Raw genomic sequence first — 21,271 nt, 5'->3', positions numbered from 1 at the left:
AAGAAAGACAAAAATCACCTTTGGAAATCTCACAGGGAGCCTGTCTTCTAATTAGGGTAAATGAATGCCAAACCTGCCTCAAGATAAAGGGATACACAGGATAACTTATAATCCACTAAGTCTAGGATCTTGCTAGCCAGATTCCTTACCTCATAATAGAGACTCTTTTAGACCTTATTTAATAGGCTCAAGCATTGTTAATAAAAACATTTATTTTGTATTTTATACAGAACAACCTGAAGTCTGCATTATGACTTGACAGTTACCCAGGGGTTTACAGACAGTATTATCCATCTCAACAGCGTGGTTCTGGGGATTAGGGATCCACACAAACACAGGCAGGAGTTGCGAGGGAGGAAAGGGGCACAGCAGGAGTGTATTTCAATCCTTTCTTAAAAAGAAAAGGCAGTAGAGCATTCTGAGTCATTGGAAACCTGTGCATATGGGGCTTCTAAAAACAAACACTGTACTGTGAGCTCTTGGGGAAGGTGCAGGATTAAGGACCCTGATAAATAAAGGGATATCTGCTTGTGGCAGGGGATGAGGAGGGAGGTTTACTATTTTTAATGCCCTCAGTCCCAGTACTTGATATTCAAAGGAGACCATGTCCAATCTTAAATCATTTCCCTGTTCAGAAAGAGGTGCTAGCACCTCTGGGAAGAAATGTCAGTCATCCCCAAGTCTCTATTCTATAGCCCATAGCATGTTAAAGGGGAAAAAAGCCAAAGGGTAGTGGTTTGTGTTCTGTGGAAGTAAAAAGCTTAGCTTATGTTAAGCACTGATAAATCCAAATGACTAGGAAAGACCACAGATCAGACAGTGCTATATACAACCCGTGAAAGAGGCCTCTAACAGTGACCAAGAGGGGACAGTCCAGAGCAACCTCGGCTTGAGGCGCAGCAGGTATAGGAAATCTGGAAGGAGGTGAGTATTAAAGTAGTGGGCAACAGAACACTCCCAGATCTTAGTTTTAATGGGATAACTTTAAAAAGATAAAATAAAAATCAAACACTGGGTGCCAGTCACAACAAATGCCATGGCCTTTATAAAGATCATGTGGTAGCATTAAAAAAAAAAAAAGCCAAAGCATAACCAATAGGCCTTGCTTGGAAGTGTCTGTGTGCATGGGAGGTTAATGGGGCTTGGTACAGCTGACGATCCAACATGATTCCTATGGAAACAGAAGGGGCAGAGTCCTGGTTTGCTGGCCTATTAAAGGGTGGGCAGAATAGAACCAAAAGCTCTGAAGTGACAGCAGATTCTCTGCAACCAGCTTTGACCCAGGGAAAGAGGAGTCAGATTCTCTCTCTGGAGACTAGGGGGTGGCAAACCTAACGCATACCACGTGCATTAGTCCTGGTCATCAACAGTTGATGGGCAACTCATACCAGGCAGGGGAAAGAGGTGGTTAGGGAAGAAGGGTCACTTTTCATCTTTTAAAATCTTAATTTATATTTTAAACTCAAACTTATCATCAGTGCCTCAGACACAATTTAATCTTAAGTCTTTAAAAGCCCCCTGAAACAAAAGTATATTTTTTAAATTAAGCTCCCTCACTTTGTGGTAGTTAGTTTCCTCCTAGCCTCCAGTTTCACCCTGACTTAGAGTCCACAAACTTTATCAGACCTTCAGTGCTCATGGACTTGGGTCTCTCTAGAGGGAAGCCCAGGGCTCGGCTCCAGATGAGTTGTGCTAATACACCCAGTGCCCGCGATACCCCAAACAGGACTGTGTAGTAATTCATCTCCGTCATTCCATAGTACTGTAAGGTAAAGAGAAACAGGTTTTGTTAAAGGCCTACAGGTAGTGGCATGTACAAGCCCAGGGTGATAAAAACCTTAAACTAGTTAGCCTTCAGTAGAAATGACATTGGGAAAAGTATAGCAATTGGATTTTGAAGAGAGAGCACCCCTTTCCTCCAGCCCACACCCTCCCCCACACCCCTTAACAAAGGCAACTTTATCAAAAAAGGAAGGAAGGAGGTGTGAGAGTCCTTGCTCTGACTAGGGAGTTGACTCTGTGCACGGTAGAGAACAGTAGGGTTTGGTATAAATGAGAGAAAGCTGGGAAGGGAGGACTCACCTGGAGCAGCACCCCACTGTGAGCATCTACATTGGGCCAAGGATTCTTGGCCTTGCCCTGCTCTAGGAGGATATTGGGCACAATCTTGTACAGCTGAGCAACCAGCTTAAACATGGGGTCATGAGGCAGGTGTTTCAGAGCAAACTCTCGTTGACAGGTATATCGTGGATCAGTCTTCCTTAGCACTGCATGGCCATAGCCTGGGACAACCTGTAAAGAATGAGGGGAAAAGCCAGTTGTAGTCTCAGAGATTCTTATCTCTTCTGAATTCTTCTGGGTAGGCAAATGGGAAAAAAAAATCTCCCTCTGTAATTTAGGGAGTTATTTCATTCTTTTCTCCTTCATTCTTCCAAATTACAGAACTTGAGTCTTGGCTTCTCTCCTGACTGCTCAGCATCTCTGCTTACCCGTCCTGAGTTGAGTGTGTTCCAGATGTAGTCACGTAACTTCTCATCTGACACATCCTTGCCAATTTCCTTCTGTAGTTGTGTCAGCCAAACAAGTACTTCCTGTGAGTAAGGTTTAGAGAATAAAAGAGTGTCAATGCGTATGCCGGGGGAGAATGACAGGATCAGACACAGCATGGGAGTAAGAAAAACATGGAGCAGGAAAAGAAAAAGAGTAGCCTTACCTGATTTGCCAGTCCATGGAGGGGCCCTGCCAGCCCGTTCATGGCAGCTGCAAAGGACAGGTAGGGGTCCGAAAGGGCACTGCCCACCAAATGGCTGGTATGGGCACTTACATTGCCACCCTCATGGTCGCTGTGGGGAAGTAAGAAAAGAGAATCAAGGCTGAGAGAAAGGAGAAAGAAGGCATAGATTATGGGAACACAGACCTTGCTGTTCTCTTATGGCCACACACTAGCCTAGTTATGGGCTCACCAAGCCTACAGCCAGTCATTTCTACATAAGCTCTTGTAAGAGATGCCCCAATCTTACTACCAGCCTTTGTTCACTAATCCACAGGGCTGGAGAGGTGACTGGTTGATGATGCTGCTGTGCCAAGCTCCCGGACTCTCACCCCAACTTTAATAGCAATGGCCAGAAGAGGGAGCTCCTGGAAAGCTGACGGACCTATCCAATGTGAGCAGCTAGTACCTCTTCCTGGCTAGAAGTATGATCTTAGGGCAGTTATGGTAATTTCCCTAGACCTCCTAACCTTCCATACTGAACCCCTTTTTTGCCTTGTATCATCTCTTATGCTGTGTTTCCATCTCCTTGCTGCCCACCACCTGTTCCCAGAAGATGAGAATGTTAAGGAGCTTTTCTTAATATTCACAACCAATCCAGGCACCTGGTGGCTACGGTTGCTGGGTCTCCCTCACCTGTGGATGGTGAGGTACAAGCGCATGAGCTCCGTGAACCGAGCATCAGTATAGCCTAACATGTTGGTGAAATTGTGGGACCAGTCCAGCTTAGAATCAATGGCCCCAATACTGCTGCCCTCCCGGTAGAGATTCCGGTAGATCTTTGCTGCAACACAAGGTAGCTTTGCGATCAGATCCATACAGTCTTCATAAATCAACTGAGGGAAGAAGAGGAAAATGGAGAAAAAAAGAAATTATCAAAAAGAAGAATTAGGCAGGGGTGGTGTCTGTCATCCATGGATTGGGCTATTTGGGTGGATGATTATATGCTGGGTGGTTACACAGGGATTATAACAAAAGTGACTATTTAATTGAATAACTGTTGTGACCCAGGCACTGCACTGAGGGATTGACACACACTATCTCATGTATATTAAAACATTATTCCCAGTTTCTTCCACTCTACAAAGTATATAATGACCTCCATTTTACAGAATAGGGAACTGAGGCTCAGGGAGCATTTGGTTAAATGCCAAAGTCAGATTTTGAATCCTTATATGTTTAATCATGTTTTCTGCTACACGACTTTGCACTCAATGAATGCTAAGACACTAGGTTTTAATGAGTCTGTTTCATCTTTGAAAGAAAATTCATCACATATGCCAAGGGTCAAACAGTGGCATTCAGTTGTTAGTTAACAAAGGCTTCCATTTTTTAAGCACTTACTATGTAACAGGTACTGTGCTACACATATTATTTGCATTTTTTTCTTCTCTTACAATAATCCTGTAAGGTTATGTATCCCTCATTATACAAATGAAGAAATTGAGGCTTGCCAGGTTAAGTAACATGCACAAGGTCACCCACTCAGCTAATAAGCATCATCTGGCTTAAATAATTATCAACTTGTTTCATCTATACCCTTACTTTCCCCTCTCACCTTCCAAATTATTTTGAGTGAATCCCAGACATGAGATATAGATATAGATAGATAGATAGATAGATAGATATCTCAACATGTAAATACTTTAGCATGTATCTCTCGAAGATAAAGGGCTTTCATAATCAAAGCACAAAATCATTATCCCACTGGAAAAAAAAAAAACTGAATAAATCTTCAATACCACTAAATACCTACTCAGTATTCAAATCCATCCTCACATCTCAATTCACTTATTATAATTGCCCTCCCCCATTCATTTCATTCAGGATTAAAAATAGCCCACATTGCAACTGTCTGATAATGTCTCTGAAGTCTCTTTTAATCAATTTTTCTTTCTTATGCTGTCCTTCTTTTACTTTGCAGCTTATTTGTGGAAGATCAGATTATCTGTTCTCACAGTTTAAATTTTGCTGGTTATGTACCTGTGATGTCATTTAACATGTTCCTCTGTCCACTGTATTTCCAACAAACTGACAGAGCTAGAGGCTTGAGTAGATTCAGGTTCAATTTTTTTTAGCAAGACTATTTGATAAATAGTGCTGTGTTCATTTATTAAGAGAAACATAAAATATCTGGTTGCTTTTTGTGATGTTAATAGCTTGCTCAACTTTTATGTCTCAATTTCATCTTCTCAAAGGGATTTCAAGTTCCTTTAGGGAGGGGACAGAGTTTTAGTAGTTTTTTTTTTTTTTTAATAACAAACAATTTCTACTTTCATTCACGGTACATAGAAAGCGTAACTTTCCAGGCATACGGAAAGCATGGAGAAAATACTTGCTGAATGATATCACATGGTGCTGTCCTATCGAGCTTACTGGCTAAATGTTACTGCAGTAAGTCATGAGGTTTCAGTAGTTCTGTTGGAACAAAGGGCAAAATCTACAGTAACTAGCCTAAATGAGTTAATCCTTATGAAATCATCTATTACTCAAGAACTCAGTGAATTCTGTCAATGCCACCAAGATTCAATGAGAATACTGCCAAAATTAAAAAGCTACTTGAAGCAAGAAATATTAGCTAACACTTGCAAGTTCTCAGGAGATTACCTGCAAGATAATCATACTATTAACTATACCTCCTTGCAGATTTACATCCCCCAAGGAAGTAGGTTATTTCCAGAAGCCTGCATCAAGGATATGCAGTTCTAAGGGACCTGGATTCATGAGCAGTATGACAAGAACAGGATCCGGGGCTAGGCAAACTGGTTATCTGTGGAGTATATACTAACTTTCAAAAATCATCTGTAAAGTATGAATGACCACATCATAAAAAACTACAAAAAGGAGACTGTTTCAACTTCTACCACTGAGATGAAGTTTATAAAGGAACACGTATCAGACCAGGTATGACGGTGTGGGATCCTTACCCGGCTCTGTGTGGTGGCAAAGCTGCAGTCAAGAGATGAAATAAACACACCGACAGAGAACTCCTTATTTCTTCTTTAATAAGCTAAGACTGAGGTGCTATTTAGCTACTTGTACTCACTCATTCTTTATCTATAAAGCCTTGGAAAAAAAGACCTTAAAATATGCCACTATCACAACTGCCTGGAGTAAAGGTAAAACGGACCATAATCATCATTGTGAGCCAGTATCTCTACTGCTAGAGAAATTCTGGCCAAGCATTTAGCTATTAATCATTTTTGAGAAGACACAGAAAAAGAAGAGAGCCAGTATTAATGTGAAGAGACCCTAAAGTGAAGCCAACTCAAGTCTGAATCTGGTCTCTACCAGTTACTAGCTGCATGACCTTGGGCAAGCTACTTAATTTCTCTAATCCTCAGTTTCCCCATTCAGTAAAATGGGAATAAGTAGTAACATCTATCTCATGCAGTTGTTCTGAGTTGTTCACATAATGAATAGAAAGCATTTAAACATAATACTTGGTATGTTTTCAAGAGCTTATGTGCTGGGATGATGATTTTATTATAAACAGCTTCAAAACCTACATAAACTATTCATAGGCCTTACTAGAAAAACCTTATCTGTCAGGCACTTTGCAAATTTTACTCAATTCAACAATATCTTAAGGCTACTTCACAATTAAACAGCTCGTTGCATCAGAGTAATCTCCTAGTCATGAGTGAAGTTAAGTCAATTAGAAAAAGACCTGTTTCACCTCAAGAGATGACACTATTTAAAGTCACGTAAACTATGATGGAAGAAAATGTTGTAGGCAAATCATCCTCTTGAGGTATATGTAAAAAACAGCATGAACTGATGATTTTAGTAAAGACTTAGATCACACATACTCCTTAACTTAAATTTTTCAACAGAAATAACCAGCTGAATGCTGTCACATAATTCTACTTAAGCAGCCTATGGTTAAATTAACCAAGATGAGAGAACTGAACCGAAATAGCATGTTTGACTTGAGAGAGAGACCACAAGACAGGGCAGCAAAAGAGCACTAAGCTCCACTAAACTAAAGCAGTTACTGGTGCTAATTTCTGTTCAGTGTGAACTTAATAGATACATATCCTGAAGCGGACAGATATACTGGTGCTGCTTATAAATACTCTCCAGGCAGCAAAGTCCTGAAATACAACATTTACTTCAAAAGTCACCCAATAACATTTCACAAAGAGGTGGCAGAACAACCAGTCAATGGCTGTCCTTTGAAATGGAGGCAATAGCAAGCAGAGAACAAGATTCATTTTAGTGATTCAGTAAAGGACAGTGTGAAGGAATGCAGCATGTTTGGCTACAAGGGAAATATCTGACAGTATTTACTGCAAAGTATGCAGAACTTTACAACAGACAAGACAATAGCACTGTAAGTAGTAACAGGCACTACTAAGTGGTCCATTTCTAAAAGTTATAAAGTAGAAAAACTGTTGGGCTTGATTTAACCTTTTATGGTGACCCACAAAGATAGCAGTTACTTAAACAGCATTTAAAAAAGAAAATGAAAAGCAATATATTTAGGTTATATGACCTTCTGAACCTGCCGATGTGTAACTACAAATGCTTTAAATGCTTGTGAATATGTTTAGTTTGCATCATTCCTACACCTTCCTCCTCAATACCAACCAGACTAACATCAATTACACAACTTTTTCTCCCTCTTTCCCCCAACGGTAAACACAATTCTCTAAATACACAGTTGGCATTGAATAAATATTGACCAACCAAATGAAGCAGGAGTTGTGAAAACCCCAAGAGGATTTGTTTAGACCAGTGGCCCATGCTGTTTTCTGCCTTGCCTCATAATGAACTCACTGGGGGCCTTCTCCTGGTCAAAAATCACTTAGTGTATCTGCTTTGTAAAAAGGAACTTTTCTGTTCCTATGCTACCTGTCTCCAAATAAACAAAAGAAGATGAGATGTCCTCCTGTAAACCTAGCCAGATACGTTGTACTGTACCCAGTGTTTGTGAGTATGTGGGGTGTTAGAAACAGGGTGGAAGGAATTGTGTCCTGTGTGCTAGGACAAGGCACAAAAATCTTCTCGTACTCTAACCACAGAGTTCAAACTATTAAGGTCATATTTCATTTTCAGAAAATGTGGCTCTTTTGTTTTTTGGATCCTACTTCTAGGATGCTAACCACCATTCCACTCCTGACAGGTATCTTGAGTGGGTTAGTGCAGAACTGTGGCTGATAGGCACTAGCCCTCCTAGGCTCCAGTTACTCAGCTGCCATTCACCCAACTTCTCAAGGTTCTCCTTATTTGGAGAAGGGGAGGAGAAGGAATCCTTTGGGGCCAGGGTAAGACTATTCTGTGAAAGCTTCCTCGGGAACCCTGAACCCTGCAGTTGAGTCACATCTTTTTCAATGTTTCAACAGCACTGAGTACATACCTCTATTACAGCAAGATTACTGAATTGTAGTTTCTTTTTTTATATGTATATCACCCTAACTAAATCAATAGCCTTGGTGATAGAAAGCATGCTCCACTTTTCTTTGCAATCCCAACAACCAATAAAAAGCAAGCCTACAATAAAAACGTGTAAAATGAATTTCTGGCATATCTCAGAGTAGTAATTTTCCTAAGGATTCTACATTCCTTTCTCTTCCTTCACACTCAAGTCCTGATTCTCCATCACACATCAATCACTGCACCAAAGTTTCCTTACCTCCCAGTACCTGCTTCGGTTGACACCCTCTGAATATGCTCGGGCAAAGCTACTCTCACTGTTGAGGGCTGTAATGGCTGCACTGAGCTGAGACATGGGGTGTAGATTTGTGGGAAAGTTGTCCAGCATGGTGACCACATGGGAAGGCAGAGCTGCCCTCTTTGCCCACTCCTTTGAAAGCCAAGATACCTGTGGAAAGGGAGACACTGCTCACAACACTAGGCAAGGAAAAAGAAGAGAAATAAAAAGACAGTGACCTCTGAGTAAAGAAAATCCAAGATAATTCGATCCAATCCATGTAACTCTGCTGATTCTTTACCCTCACTGCACATCTCTATCAACTACCACCCATAACCAGATCAGGATTAAGTGTCTGAGACTAGAGAAAGGCAAAGAAGGAGGGAAATGAGACAGCTAATGTCCTTCGGCTTACCTGTTCCTCTTTTGGGATTTGTCCAGTTACCAGCAGCCAAAATAAACCCTCTGGTAGAGGTTCTTCCCCATCCTTAGCCTTGGGCAGCAATTTCTGGCATTCAGGGATACTGTAGCCTCGGAAACGGATGCCCTTGAGGGAGGGAGAAGAGTAAGGATTACAACTCTTAAGTTTATTAGCCTTGAAGTCACATAATTGACCTGTTCCACTTTTATCAGACCTGTCAACAAGTTAGAACTTTTAAAGTGAAAATCTTCAGGTAACTTACTCCTGCTTTGTGCTTTTAGTTTTATTAGTTGATATAGTAAAAAAGTAAATTCGTGCTTTAGTTATTCCATATGTACCTATTTTCACCTTCCAGAATACACAGGTAGGAGCTTTATTTGGTTCTCCTGCTCCCTAGTGGTCTAATCCATGGTGTGCACAACAGTAAAGTCAATGAGTCTCTTACCTCTTCAGGATCAAGAACTGATGTTTCATATACCAATCCCTTCATGCCTCTCATGCCACCATACATCTAAAGAAAGGAAGATGTAACCAGTCATTAAAATAATTCAGGCTAGCGGGTAGGGTATAGCTCAGGGCTGGAGTGCACGCCTAGCACGCACAGGCCCTGGGTTCAATCCCCAGTACCTTTATTTAAAAAAAATAAACAAACCTAAAATTACCTCCCCTACTGAAGAAAAGAAAAAAGGGAAAAAAAAGAATAATTCAGGCTAGAGACTGGTAGTGCTTCACGGGATCTGGAAGAGGAGATTTATTCTCTGACTTGCAAGGCTTCTTTTGGGGGAAGATTTCTGAGAAGTTTATTTATTATAGAATGGAACTTTGAGAGGAAGACTGCTAACATGGGAAATGAATTTTTAAGTTGAGAAATCACTATCTTTAATTAGTTTCTGCCTCTGCTCCCTTTTCTTTTTAATTTTTCTCCTGTCTACTCTTATCCCCTCATTCCCACCAACCAAAGTAAACAGAAAGGGTTTAATTGCAGGGAAAGGAGACAAAGGTGAATGGCTAAACACTGTTGTGAAATTATCATCTGAGCTGCTTAGACTCTTAGGCTGGAGAAGAAGCTGTCCTAAAGCTGTTCTATAAGGCCTGCTAGAGCTGCGGTTTAACTGGATGGTCAGTAGAGCATCAACTCAAAGACAGAGAGCCTTGGCCCCAACAGCTGAGGGGTTGGGAAAAGGAACAGAAACTTCATTCATCCCTCCCATACATGAATTAGGTTAGGCTCAACTATTAAATCTGTAGAAAAGAATAATCTAATTTCTAACAAACACCAGAAGCTTCAACATTTCCTTGTATAAGACAGAATGGTGCTTTTTTGGGGGGGGGAGGGGGAGTTTTTTGTTTGGTTTTCTTTTTTTTGGAGGTGGGAATAATCAGGTTTATTTATTTTTATTTATTTTTTAATAGAGGTACTGGGGATTGAACCCAGGACCTCGTGCATGCTAAGCATGCATTCTACCACTGAGCTATACCCTACCTTAAGAGAATGGTACTTTTGTTGAAGCACGTTACACAGCTACTTTTCCCAGCCAAAACCCCACAAACCTTACCATGTCCACAGTGATTTGGCCCACCACTGTCTTGCCATGTTGTTGCCTGAAGGTCTTAATTCTGGCCTGCTCCTTAGGTATCAGGTCGGCCAATATGTCTTTCAAATTCTAAAAAGAGAAGTAGAGGCTAAGTGATGATCAAAATATTAATTAGATTTCTACAAAGTAGGTATGTCAAGATTTGCTTCTCAGATTTCCTGTCTGTCAGGGAAATATGGTCAACTACCCTACATATGAGCGTAAAAGAATCAGGCAGAGGGAGAAGGGAATGGGGAGCTGTTTAATGGGTACAGAGCTTCAAGTTGGTAAGATGAAAACAGTGGCGATGGTTGCACAATAATGTGAATGTACTTACTGCCACTGAACTATAAAGAATAGTTTAATTTCTAATGAACACCATAAGCTCCAGCATTTCCTTGTATGGGTCAGAATGCTTTGAATAGTCAGTAAAGAGAATGCTACTTTTGCTGAAGTACATTACAGAGCTACTTTTTCCAGCCGAAACCCACAACCCATACCACGTTCACAGTGATTTGGCTATTTTAAAACAGTAATAGTATAAACAAACAAACAGTAATAGTAATAACAGATATAACAACAATGATGAGAGGCTGGGTGGTAGCCCTCCTGCCCGCCCCATCCCAGGGTCAGGCTGCCTCGAGGACTCTCAGCCGTCTTTTTCAAACCTTACCGTGGAAGAAGCACTGGCATGCCGGGCAGCAAGAACCAGACAGGATGCATTCTGCAAAGAAAACACAAAACCTTATGCAATCGTCCTCCCTCTTATGTACTAAAAAGTAGTTACGGTGACGCAACCTCTCTCTTCGTCTTAGTGTCAAAGGACAGTCTGAAGTAAAAAAGGTGTAAAAGGCCTTGAACAATCTGGAAGGAGGCATCAGTCTGGAGGAAGCAGCTTCATTAGTGTTCCAGACAGAGACTCACATCACCTGGCTTCCAGGGCTGGGCTTTGTTAGGCACACAGGAAAGGTCAGAGAGGCAGCTGTTAAAGTACCTAGTCCACCCTAAGCTAGCTGTCAACAGCTCTGAGTAGCCCTGAGAAAAGCAAATGAGGAAACTGATCAATTACTTAACCCAGATGGGAAGGTCTCTTCAGCACCTGGTCTTCTGGCAGCACTTCAACCTCACCAGTCTAGGAGAGCCCACAGGTGGAAGCAGCCTATTACAACCCTACCTGAAATGCTCTTGGAAAAAAACACAGAGAAGACAATATCTACAATGTAACAGTGGACAGACTGCTCAATAAGAGCAATGGAAACCAGAAAACTGGAAAATTATCTTTAAAGTGTTGAGAGAAAATAATTATCAAGCTAGAGCTGTGTTATCCAGGTGAGGAAAAAAATCTTAAAGGAGGTGAAATAAAGACATTTCATGTAAACAAAAGCTGAGTTTATCACCTACACACTGTACCAAAGGAATTTTTTTTTATTGAGGTGCGGTCGATGCACAATTTTATGTAAGTTTCAGGTGTACAACACAGTGATTCACAACTTTTAAAGGTTGTATTCCATTTATAGTTACTATAAAATATTGGCTATATTCCTCATGCTGTACAATATATCCCTTACACATAGCAGTTTGTACCTCTTAATCCCCTGCCCCTATTTTGCCCCACCTTCCTTCCCTCTCCCCACTGGTAACCTCTAGTTTGTTCTCTGTATCTGTGAGTGTTTTTCTTTTTTGTTATACTCACTAGTTTCATTTTTTAGATTCCACACATAAGTGGTATCATTCAGTATTTGTCTTTCTCTGACTTATTTCACTTAGCATAATACCCTCCAAGTCCATCCATATTGCAAATGGCAAAAATTTCTTTTTTATGGCTAAGTAGTATTCTATTGTGTGTGTATATGAAAACACACACACACACATATACCACATCTTCTTTATCCATTCATCAGTTGTTGGACACCTAGGCTGCTTCCATATCTTGGCAATTATAAATATAAATAGTGTAGCTAGCCTACGTTTTTCTATGTGAAGATTGCTGAGTTGCAAGAGAAAGTTCAACACTGCCTTTGAAAAAGACAACCAGTTATACTACTACCAAGTTTATCATAAGGGCTTAGGCAAGGAGATTGCCTTTTTGCACAAGATAATTTTGAAGATAAAATGAGACAGTCAAAGTAAGCCCCAGTTTCCTCATCTATAAAATGGTGCTGACACATCCACCACACATCTCACAGGGTTGTCTTGTGATGATTAAATTACAATGGATGTGAAAGCACCTTGCAAATTAAAAAGACCTCACACACATGCACACAAACTAATGGTGGAGCAAGGCTACACCTCTCCTCCTTTTGCCAAAAGGCCAGAGACATCTTTTGTAGTAACTACAATCATCCCTCGGTATCCAAGAGGGGATTGGTTTCAGGACCTCTCCCTCAACAGACACCCAAATTGGAAGCTCAAGTCTCTTATATAAAATGTTGTAGTAAGTGCATATAACCAATGCACATCCTCCCATATACTTTAAATCACCTCCAGATTACTTATAATACCTAATACAATGTAAATGTTATATAATTGTAAATACTATGTAAATAGCTCTCAGCAGGTGGCAAATTCAAGTTTTGCTTTTTGGAACTCTCCAGAATTTTTTAAAAAATATTTTGATCCACAGCTGGTTGAACCTATGGATGCAGAACCTGCAGATACAGACGGCTGACTGGACTGCACTGCTCTCTGATTGTGCTGAAAATCATTTGTACCAGTGATACTGTATAAACTCCAAAAGACTACATGCCTAAGGTGAGAGTTCAGTAGAGCCTAAGCCTTTTTAGAATTTTATACCCCTCTTTCTGCTAGGGCAGGAGTGAGGACTGAAAAGGGAAAAGGCCCTTGAAAAAAGGTTATTTTAAAAAGAATCAACCCCAGAAGGAAATCTACTTCAGGATGACACCTGCACCCCAATGTTCATAGCAGCACTATTTACAATAGCCAAAACATGGAAACAGCCTAAATGTCCATCAACAGGTGACTGGATAAAGAAGATGTGGTATATTTATACAATGGAATACTACTCAGCCATAAAAACCGACAACATAATGCCATTTGCAGCAACATGGATGCTCCTGGAGAATGTCATTGTAAGTGAAGTAAGCCAGAAAGAGAAAGAAAAATACCATATGAGATCACTCATATGTGGAATCTAAAAAACAAAAACAAAAACAAACAAACAAAAACAAAGCGTAAATACAGGACAGAAATAGACTCACAGACAGAGAATACAGACTTGTGGTTGCCAGGGGGATGGAGGGTGGGAAGGGATAGACTGGGATTTCAAAATTGTAGAATAGATAAACAAGATTACACTGTATAGCACAGGGAAATATACACAAAATGTTATGATAACTCAGAGAGAAAAAATGTGACAATGAGTGTGTATATGTCCATGAATGACTGAAAAATTGTGCTGAACACTGGAATTTGACACAACATTGTAAAATGATTATAAATCAATAAAAAATGTTAAAAAAATAAAAAAAATAAAAAGAATCAACCCAAAGCTAAATTCAGACAGCATAGAGCAAACTGATATGGCCCTAAAACAAAGGGGGGAAAGCTTCAACTTGTTAACCAGGGCTGCTCACAACTCCTTACATTAACTTCCTAAAGAATCTCCTCTTGCAGATACAAACTACTATATACAGAATAAACAACAAGGTCCTACTGGATAGCTCAATGAACTATATTCAATAACTTGTAATAACCTACAATGAAAAAGAATACACATATGTATAACTGAATCACTACGCTGTACACCCAAAACTAACACAACATTGTAAATCAACTATACTTCAATTAAAAAAAAAAAAGAATCTCCTCTAGCTCACCGAGGACCATTTGGGCAGAAAGTATGCAGCACAAATAGCCCTTTAGCTTGTTCATCCTACATGGGGCAAACAGAGGCTGGACCCAGCACTCAAGAAATAACTTTCTTTTTTTTTTTAACTAGTCACCAAAAAATGAACAAGGGAAAACCTGTGAATAGGTTTAAACTATTGTTCTACAGGCCTAACCATGTTCAAGCCATTCCATACTCCCACAGATCCCCTATTATAGAGGTCCCATCTCCCAGAGACCACATCAGCCTTCAGCAGGACCTTTTAACTGTGGGTAGGTGGTTGCTGTGGTTTGGTTTTGTTTTTAAAAAGGCTATAGGGGAACATATCATCTAAGAGAAAAAAGTTGCAATCTCTTCATAATGATCATTTTGTCCACTTCTAAACCATCTTTAGGTTTCTATAATGGCTGTCTGCTTCATTTGCAAGAGGAAAGATTGTAAGAAGAATAGTTTAAGGTTAAATCTTATGGGAAAAAAATCTACCAAAGCTCAAAAGACAGAATGAGAGCCAGATCTTAAGATGAAAATAGAAATTTCCTCAGGCTGGAGGTCTTTCTTCCACCAATATAAACATAAAACAAATACAGTCTTTTCCCTTGAGAGAGAGAACTGCTAGAATCAGTAAGCTTCCCTCTTCTTTTACTTCACTTAAGGTAAAAAAAATAAATAAAAAATAAAAAAAGGAAAAGGAAAAAAGAGAAATCAGAAAGAAAAGGATGTAGAAGGTTACCTAACAAGGCTGTAAGAATGCAGCATCATTTAAGGGCATCAAATGGGTTACAACTGCTGCTTAGTTACAGCCATTTCTCAGATCTTTTTATATAAACACTACTTTAAGGCAACGGTTAAGGAAGAACTTGGAACTAAACTATCACCCCACTTCTACCACCAGCAAAGTCTTAACTGCCTTGGTAGACAGCAGCTATGCCATTTAATGAGGTGCCTCAGGAGTAACTTAAGGAAAGCTAATCTCAACTGTCCCTAATCTCCAACAGTAACACTTCTTAGCCAGATCTCCAATTTGCAAAGCAATGCTAGTTTGTGGAGAAGCTGGCTCTATGCTATAGAATAAAGCTAGTATATTCTGTTTCTACTACACTTCTCGGCCACTTACTGTGTGACCCTAGCCATTGAACCTTTCTGTGCTTTAGTTTTCTTATCTGTAAAATGAGAACAATAATAGTACCTACCTCAAAGGACTGCTATGAGAATTAATCAAGCCAATATTTACAAAGCACTCAAAACCATGTCTGGCACATAGCAAGTGCTCTGTATTTATTATACAAGAAATATAGAAAATCAAATAGAATGGCCACTTTTTAGCACACTTCGATGTCAGGTTTAGTCATATTTTTAGCTTACTCTGCAGCTTAGAAGAAACTGAAGAAATACGAAGGATTTTAAAGGCAGCAATTCATTGATATGACCACTCAAAAGGCTAGAATAGGAAAAATTCAAGTTAGGGCAACTTTACCTAGTAGTGCAGGAGACAAACACATGACTTGGAATTAGGAAAGGAAATCTGGGTTCTAGTCCCAGCTCCATTCCTATGTAACTGAGACATCCAAAGCAAAACAACTAAATACTGTTTCCCTTTCTTTCTCCACATTTAGTAATGCTCAGGCTACTTAGCTCCAAGTTTGATTCTAAGACTCCAATAAGGACATATGTAAAAGTAGTCAAAAGCCTTCTATTTACAGTATGGCTGCCTAGCCAGCAGAATTAGCATTACTTGGGAGCTTGTCAGAAATGCCTCATCGCAGACTCACTGAACACAAATCTGCAGTTTAACAAACTCATTAGGTGATTCCTATGAACAATAAAATTTGAGACGTAGTCATGGTCTAAAGTGTTAAGCGAGCAGAAGGGTAGAATATAAAGGCTCTGGGATGTGGAGTTATCAAGGGTCAAGTCTAAAAGAGTTATTGATAGAAGTGGGCTGTAGCTCTCACATGCGCTATGTTAGGATAGAAAAATATAATTAAGGGAACCTCTATCTTAAAGGGCCAATGGAGGATAAAGACAAATAATACAAGCAGGAAATTCTGCTAAAAACTTGCTTATATTAAAAAAAAAGTTAAAAAAAGACTTCCTTATAATACTTATTTCTGGGACAGGGTATTGGCCAAATAACTTAACAAAAATCAATTAAAGCTACTCCATTCTCCCCCAAATTCTGGAAACAGTAGAATCCTATTTGGATAAGGTTATTTCTCCCTTACTCCTCTTAGCCTATTATCATCATTTGTCCACATCTAGGATCCTTACTCTACAGGGGAAAAGCCAAATTTTCCTTGATCCTCCATCCTAGGCACATTCAGGAACAAGTCCTGCCACATATCCCGGAGCTCTGACATCAAAAACTTGAGCGATTACAAACCATCACGTATCAAATAAATAAGCTACAAGGGTATACTGTACAGCACAGGGAATATAGCCAGTATTTTATAATAACTTTATAAATGAAGAATAATTGAGGAGAGGTATAGCTCAGCAGTAGAGCATGCACGAGGTCCTGGGTTCAATCTCCAGTACCTCCATTTAACTAAATTAATAAATAAATCCTTACTCCCCCCCAAAAAAACTTCTAAAAAATGTAGTATAATCTACAAAATTTTTAAATCACTATGCTGTACACCTGAAACTAATATTATAAATCAACTATAACTCAATAAAAATTTAATTAAAAAAAAAACTTGTGAGAGATGCTCCTGATTTTAATAGAGCCCTTTCTCCTCCTTCATAAAACAAAATCAGAGCTTGCCAAGCCAGCAGAACTGGCTTAGTTGATGAAGCAAACATAATTCACTAATAACTGTAGGAAAAATCTTGTGCTACAAAGCCTTCCAATGCAGAAGAAACAACTTGCATTAAGGGAAAAAGAACATGCATAGGACAAAGGTTCCTCTCTCCCCAGAACCAGCTCAGAGAACTGTCTCACAATGGTGATATTGGAAGTCAGCCTGCACTGCTCGTTCAGGCCAGTTGACAGCCTGAGCAGAATAATCCTCAGAGTTCATACTCTGATCCCCTTCATACTCACAAGAGTTTCCTTAATAATTCTACCTAATTCTCATTGTCTAACAGACCCTTCCCAAAAGGTTCACTGATTATTCAGTGAGGAAGACAGCCAAGGACACAAATTCAGCCTCAGAAAAGAATCAAGAGTTCTTATTTTCCTTTACTATTCTTTGCTGTCCTTTATCAAACAGTTGATGTTCAGAGAAATTCTTACTGTTCTTTAACAAATAGTTGCTGAACACCTACTTATTATGTGCACACCAAGTGTACAGTAGCGAATAAAGTGTTTATGATCTGTCACCACACTACTTTTTCAGGAACTAGAAACTGTTCTCTCACTTCTACTAGGAGTTGTTACGATGCTTTGTTTCAGGGATTTACAAAAAACTTTTCCTGAGGCATTTTGGGGGGGGAAAAACGCCTTGGAAGACAAACCTAGAGAAAATAGACTAAAACGGACTATTGCTTAAAATAATCACTTATGAAGTCATTTTAAAGTAATCATTGATTCAAAAAAAAAAAAAAAAAAGCCCAACATTCAAAGCTTCATACATACATTAAATACAGCTGCAAACAAAAAGGACTGCGTGTGGTTTTACTGGTTCAACAGAAGGGGATCACCAAGCATTGTCAGTCAACCGAGGTGCTTGAAAAATACAAGTTTTCAGATCCCATCCCACCTTTGCTGCTGAATCAGAATGTGAAGACAGGATTTATGAATGTGCAATGAAAACAAACACCTCAGGTGATGACACCCACTGTGACCTTACAGACCTTTAAAAATAATAACACGTTAAAAGAAATACAGGAACTTGGGCAGCTGAGGGAATAAGTGAAAGTTCGTCAGATCCTAAGATCTATTACTAAAGTTGCCTCACTATTGTTTTAAATTTCACTCAAATCCTGCTCGAATCTATCACATAAGGCACTGAAAATAGGGCAGAAGGAATTACTCTGTGGCTTTAGGGAGACCCACCAAGTCTGGTTTCCTGCCTTCTGCCCACTTGGATTCTAAGAACTAGGAATGCCAGCCTTCCCGTTTTCTGATTATCTCCTTCACAACTGCTCATTTCGATGCCTCCCCACACCCATGCATTCATCTGCTACCAAACTAAAGACCACTAGGAAGTACAAACGCAATCATCGCACCACTAGCACATGACGATGACACTTTATTCTCCATTTTTCATCTTTGGTCCATCTAGTAAGCATCAAAGAACTGCCATTACTTTGGGTAGGCTGGTAATCAAAGTGAAAGCAAAGAGATTTGAGTTCTTACCTTTAAAAGTTTTGGGCTTTAAGCCTAACATTTCACAAGACAAAACTGACTCAGTTTTGATGAACCCAATTTCAGATTAGGTTTTATATAGGATATGTTGTGAGTGGTACAAGTCTGCTGTGAAAGAATCATGGGTATTAATTTAAGTGTCTTGAAAAAGTCTAGAAATAATCTAGAAACACTTTTGGATTGATTTACTCAACGTTATCACACATCCTAGCTTGGAGGAACAATTCAATGGTACAGGATGGAACTAGGGTTGGTTAAGCCACTTTGGTGTTAAGAATCCATAAGTTAATTGGTGGCCCTTCTCCAATTCCCAATCCAGGTCCCCTGTGAAAAGACAGTATCTACAGCACAAAGCTAAGGCACCCACAGCTAATACTAAAGCCACTGCATAGTAGGAATTCATTCAGGTAAACAAGAAGTCAAATAATCTCAAGGCTCTTTATTAGGGGGGCTCTCCAACTCAGGTGTTCATTAAATTACCTGACAGGAGGTAGCGTGGAGCAATAGAACAATGACTAGCATTTGTGTCTCCTAGTAAGGTTAAAAAAAAAATTTCTCAGGAAAGTGAAACTACACCTGACCTTGAGAATCAAAGTGGCAGGGGTCAATTTTTCCAGGTATTTTTCCCTTACAAAGCCTAGCTTAACAGCAAAAGTAAAACAGAGTACCAGTTAGGCTGCAGGCTGATCTGGAAAGCTCAGGCAGGTGCTAGCAATGCTGACAAACTGAAAGGCTTCTTGGTATCCTGGCTATACTGCTTAGATCTCAGGAAATTTCCACTCCTGAGTCTGTGGGGCTTTGTTAGCTTTAAGGGTCAAAAGCCTTCCGACGGCTTCCAATACACAGGTTTCGGGGATCCTCAGGTCTATCTCTAACAGGAAAGTAAACAAAATAATAATGATTCTCCAGTTAGGTAGCCCTGTCAACCCAAAAGCTGAGTTTCCCCAGAGGCTTAAGAGACAAAATAAAATCAAATGTAAATTCTAAAGGTTTTTTCAAACTCCACTGTAGGGTTAGAAGCTCTGGAATGAGCTAATTATAGTATTCCCCTATTCTGCCAAACTACTGTCTAGAACTTGCTTCATTTCCCAAGAGGCTTCCTTATCCTGTTCCCTGGCAGCAGGAGAACAACAGTCAAGTAAGACAAGTATCTCCCAAGTGATCAGCCTCCACCTTGCTGCTGGGTGCCTGGAAGAACCCCAGGCTTCATCTTATCTGCCAACCATGCAAGATAATACACAGTAAGCCAAAACCATTCTAAGATTTTCCTTTCCTTCCTTTCAGGTGCTGGCAGCTTTAATCTGTCTGCAGAAGAGAAAGTGTAGGTTCCTTGAAGGGGTCAAGGTCACTTGTGGGACTGTCCTTGCTTGGATTAGAGGACTGGGACTCCTTCAGCACAGCAGTTTTTCTTTTAAAAAGCCAAGTTACCCAGAGACAATTTTGGCATATGAAACTGATAGCACCATTTATCTGCAGCAATATTCTTATGATCCCAACGGCAACAAAAGTCAAGTAGAAGGCCCCAAAGAATAAGAGGAATCTCTTCTGAGTAGAGTAGACTTAAGAGGAACAGTAAAACCTGAGTGAGCAAGTAGTAGGGCCGGTCATGTGACTTTGGAATTACTGTCTCCTGCCCAGTATCTTCATTTATTGGCCAGCAGTTTGGGGGAACAACCTTTCTGGTTCTTTCTCCAATCATATGTGATAATCATGCAGGTTTTACACAACTGCTCCACCCCACCCAAGCTCCTCCTATATATTAAAAGTACAAGAGTCCCAAGGACAAAGAGGACCCCAGTCACACTCCTCTAGCAGGAACTGCTGCGGCTTGGTCACTAAAGGCTTAAACAACTGGGTTGGAAAAATGGAATCAGGCAGTTCAGAAAATGACAAGGCCCCCTCTACAAAGCAGAAGCCGAAATTAGCCACTGCTCTAGCTCTCTGGTCCAGGGATAGAGTGAGCAGACCTGCTCACCCCTGCCACTTCTCTCACCCCCGCGCCCTCTTCCAAACAGGCTCTTTCCCTAATTCCAATGAAACAACACCTATGTTCTCCACTGGCGGCTGCTTCTCTTTCCAAGGCCAAGCATCGCCCCCCCTTCCACTCTAGACATGTGGGGTGACAGTAGGGTCCAGCCTTGCCACACGCCCAAGACCGAATGCCGGGGCGGGCAGCGCTCACTTCACTCCCTGGGGCCGGAAGGCCAGCGAAGCACATGGCCCTGGGAGCTTCCATGCAGGGCTGGCGGCCAGCCAAGCGCAGGGCCCCTTTAAGGCGTGCTGGGGTGCGCCTGGGTAGGGGAGGGAGACCCCGGCGCTTGAGGGCCTGCAGTCGCTTCAGCCCCACCCTAAGACGGCGCACTGCGTCCCTTAGTTGCTCACCTTAGCTCCGAAGAGCCGGGCAGCCGCAGTGAGTAAAGCCATGGCGGGCGGACTCGGGGATCTGGTGGGGAGGGATGGAGGAAAGAGAATTGCGGCAGGAACGGGAGCCGCCGCCGCCGCCGCACCAGAGGCCGCGCCGACTGGGGGACAAGGTTGAAAGGAGGCGGCTGAGGGAAAGGGTAGACCAGCCGGCAGCGGCGCCCAGCCCGGGGTCCTCAGCGAGGCCCCGCCTACCGCCCGGAACGCACTCCCGCCCCCTCTCAGGGGACTCGCCCCGGGCTCGGCCATTGGTCCAGTGTGCGTGGGGGGCGG

General features: G+C 40.9%; 1 protein-coding gene across 1 annotated transcript; it reads right to left on the bottom strand.

Annotated features, from left to right (window-relative positions):
- Window positions 1–192: 192 nt before the first annotated feature.
- Window positions 193–21,217, bottom strand: CS (citrate synthase). The gene is made up of 11 exons (XM_032493071.1): window positions 20,960–21,217; window positions 11,095–11,145; window positions 10,404–10,511; window positions 9,293–9,358; window positions 8,842–8,973; window positions 8,409–8,597; window positions 3,407–3,606; window positions 2,714–2,843; window positions 2,490–2,591; window positions 2,083–2,292; window positions 193–1,762 (listed from the first exon to the last, which is right to left on the bottom strand). The coding sequence occupies exons 1-11, from the start codon at window positions 20,999–21,001 to the stop codon at window positions 1,592–1,594; spliced, it is 1,401 nt and encodes a 466-aa protein (XP_032348962.1). The 5' UTR covers window positions 21,002–21,217; the 3' UTR covers window positions 193–1,591.
- Window positions 21,218–21,271: the final 54 nt, after the last annotated feature.

The sequence above is a fragment of the Camelus ferus genome, chromosome 12, assembly GCF_009834535.1.
Source record: "Camelus ferus isolate YT-003-E chromosome 12, BCGSAC_Cfer_1.0, whole genome shotgun sequence".
NCBI classification, from domain to species: domain Eukaryota; kingdom Metazoa; phylum Chordata; class Mammalia; order Artiodactyla; family Camelidae; genus Camelus; species Camelus ferus.
Note: the sequence above shows the minus strand (reverse complement) of the source record. Positions and strands in the feature narration are given on the sequence as shown.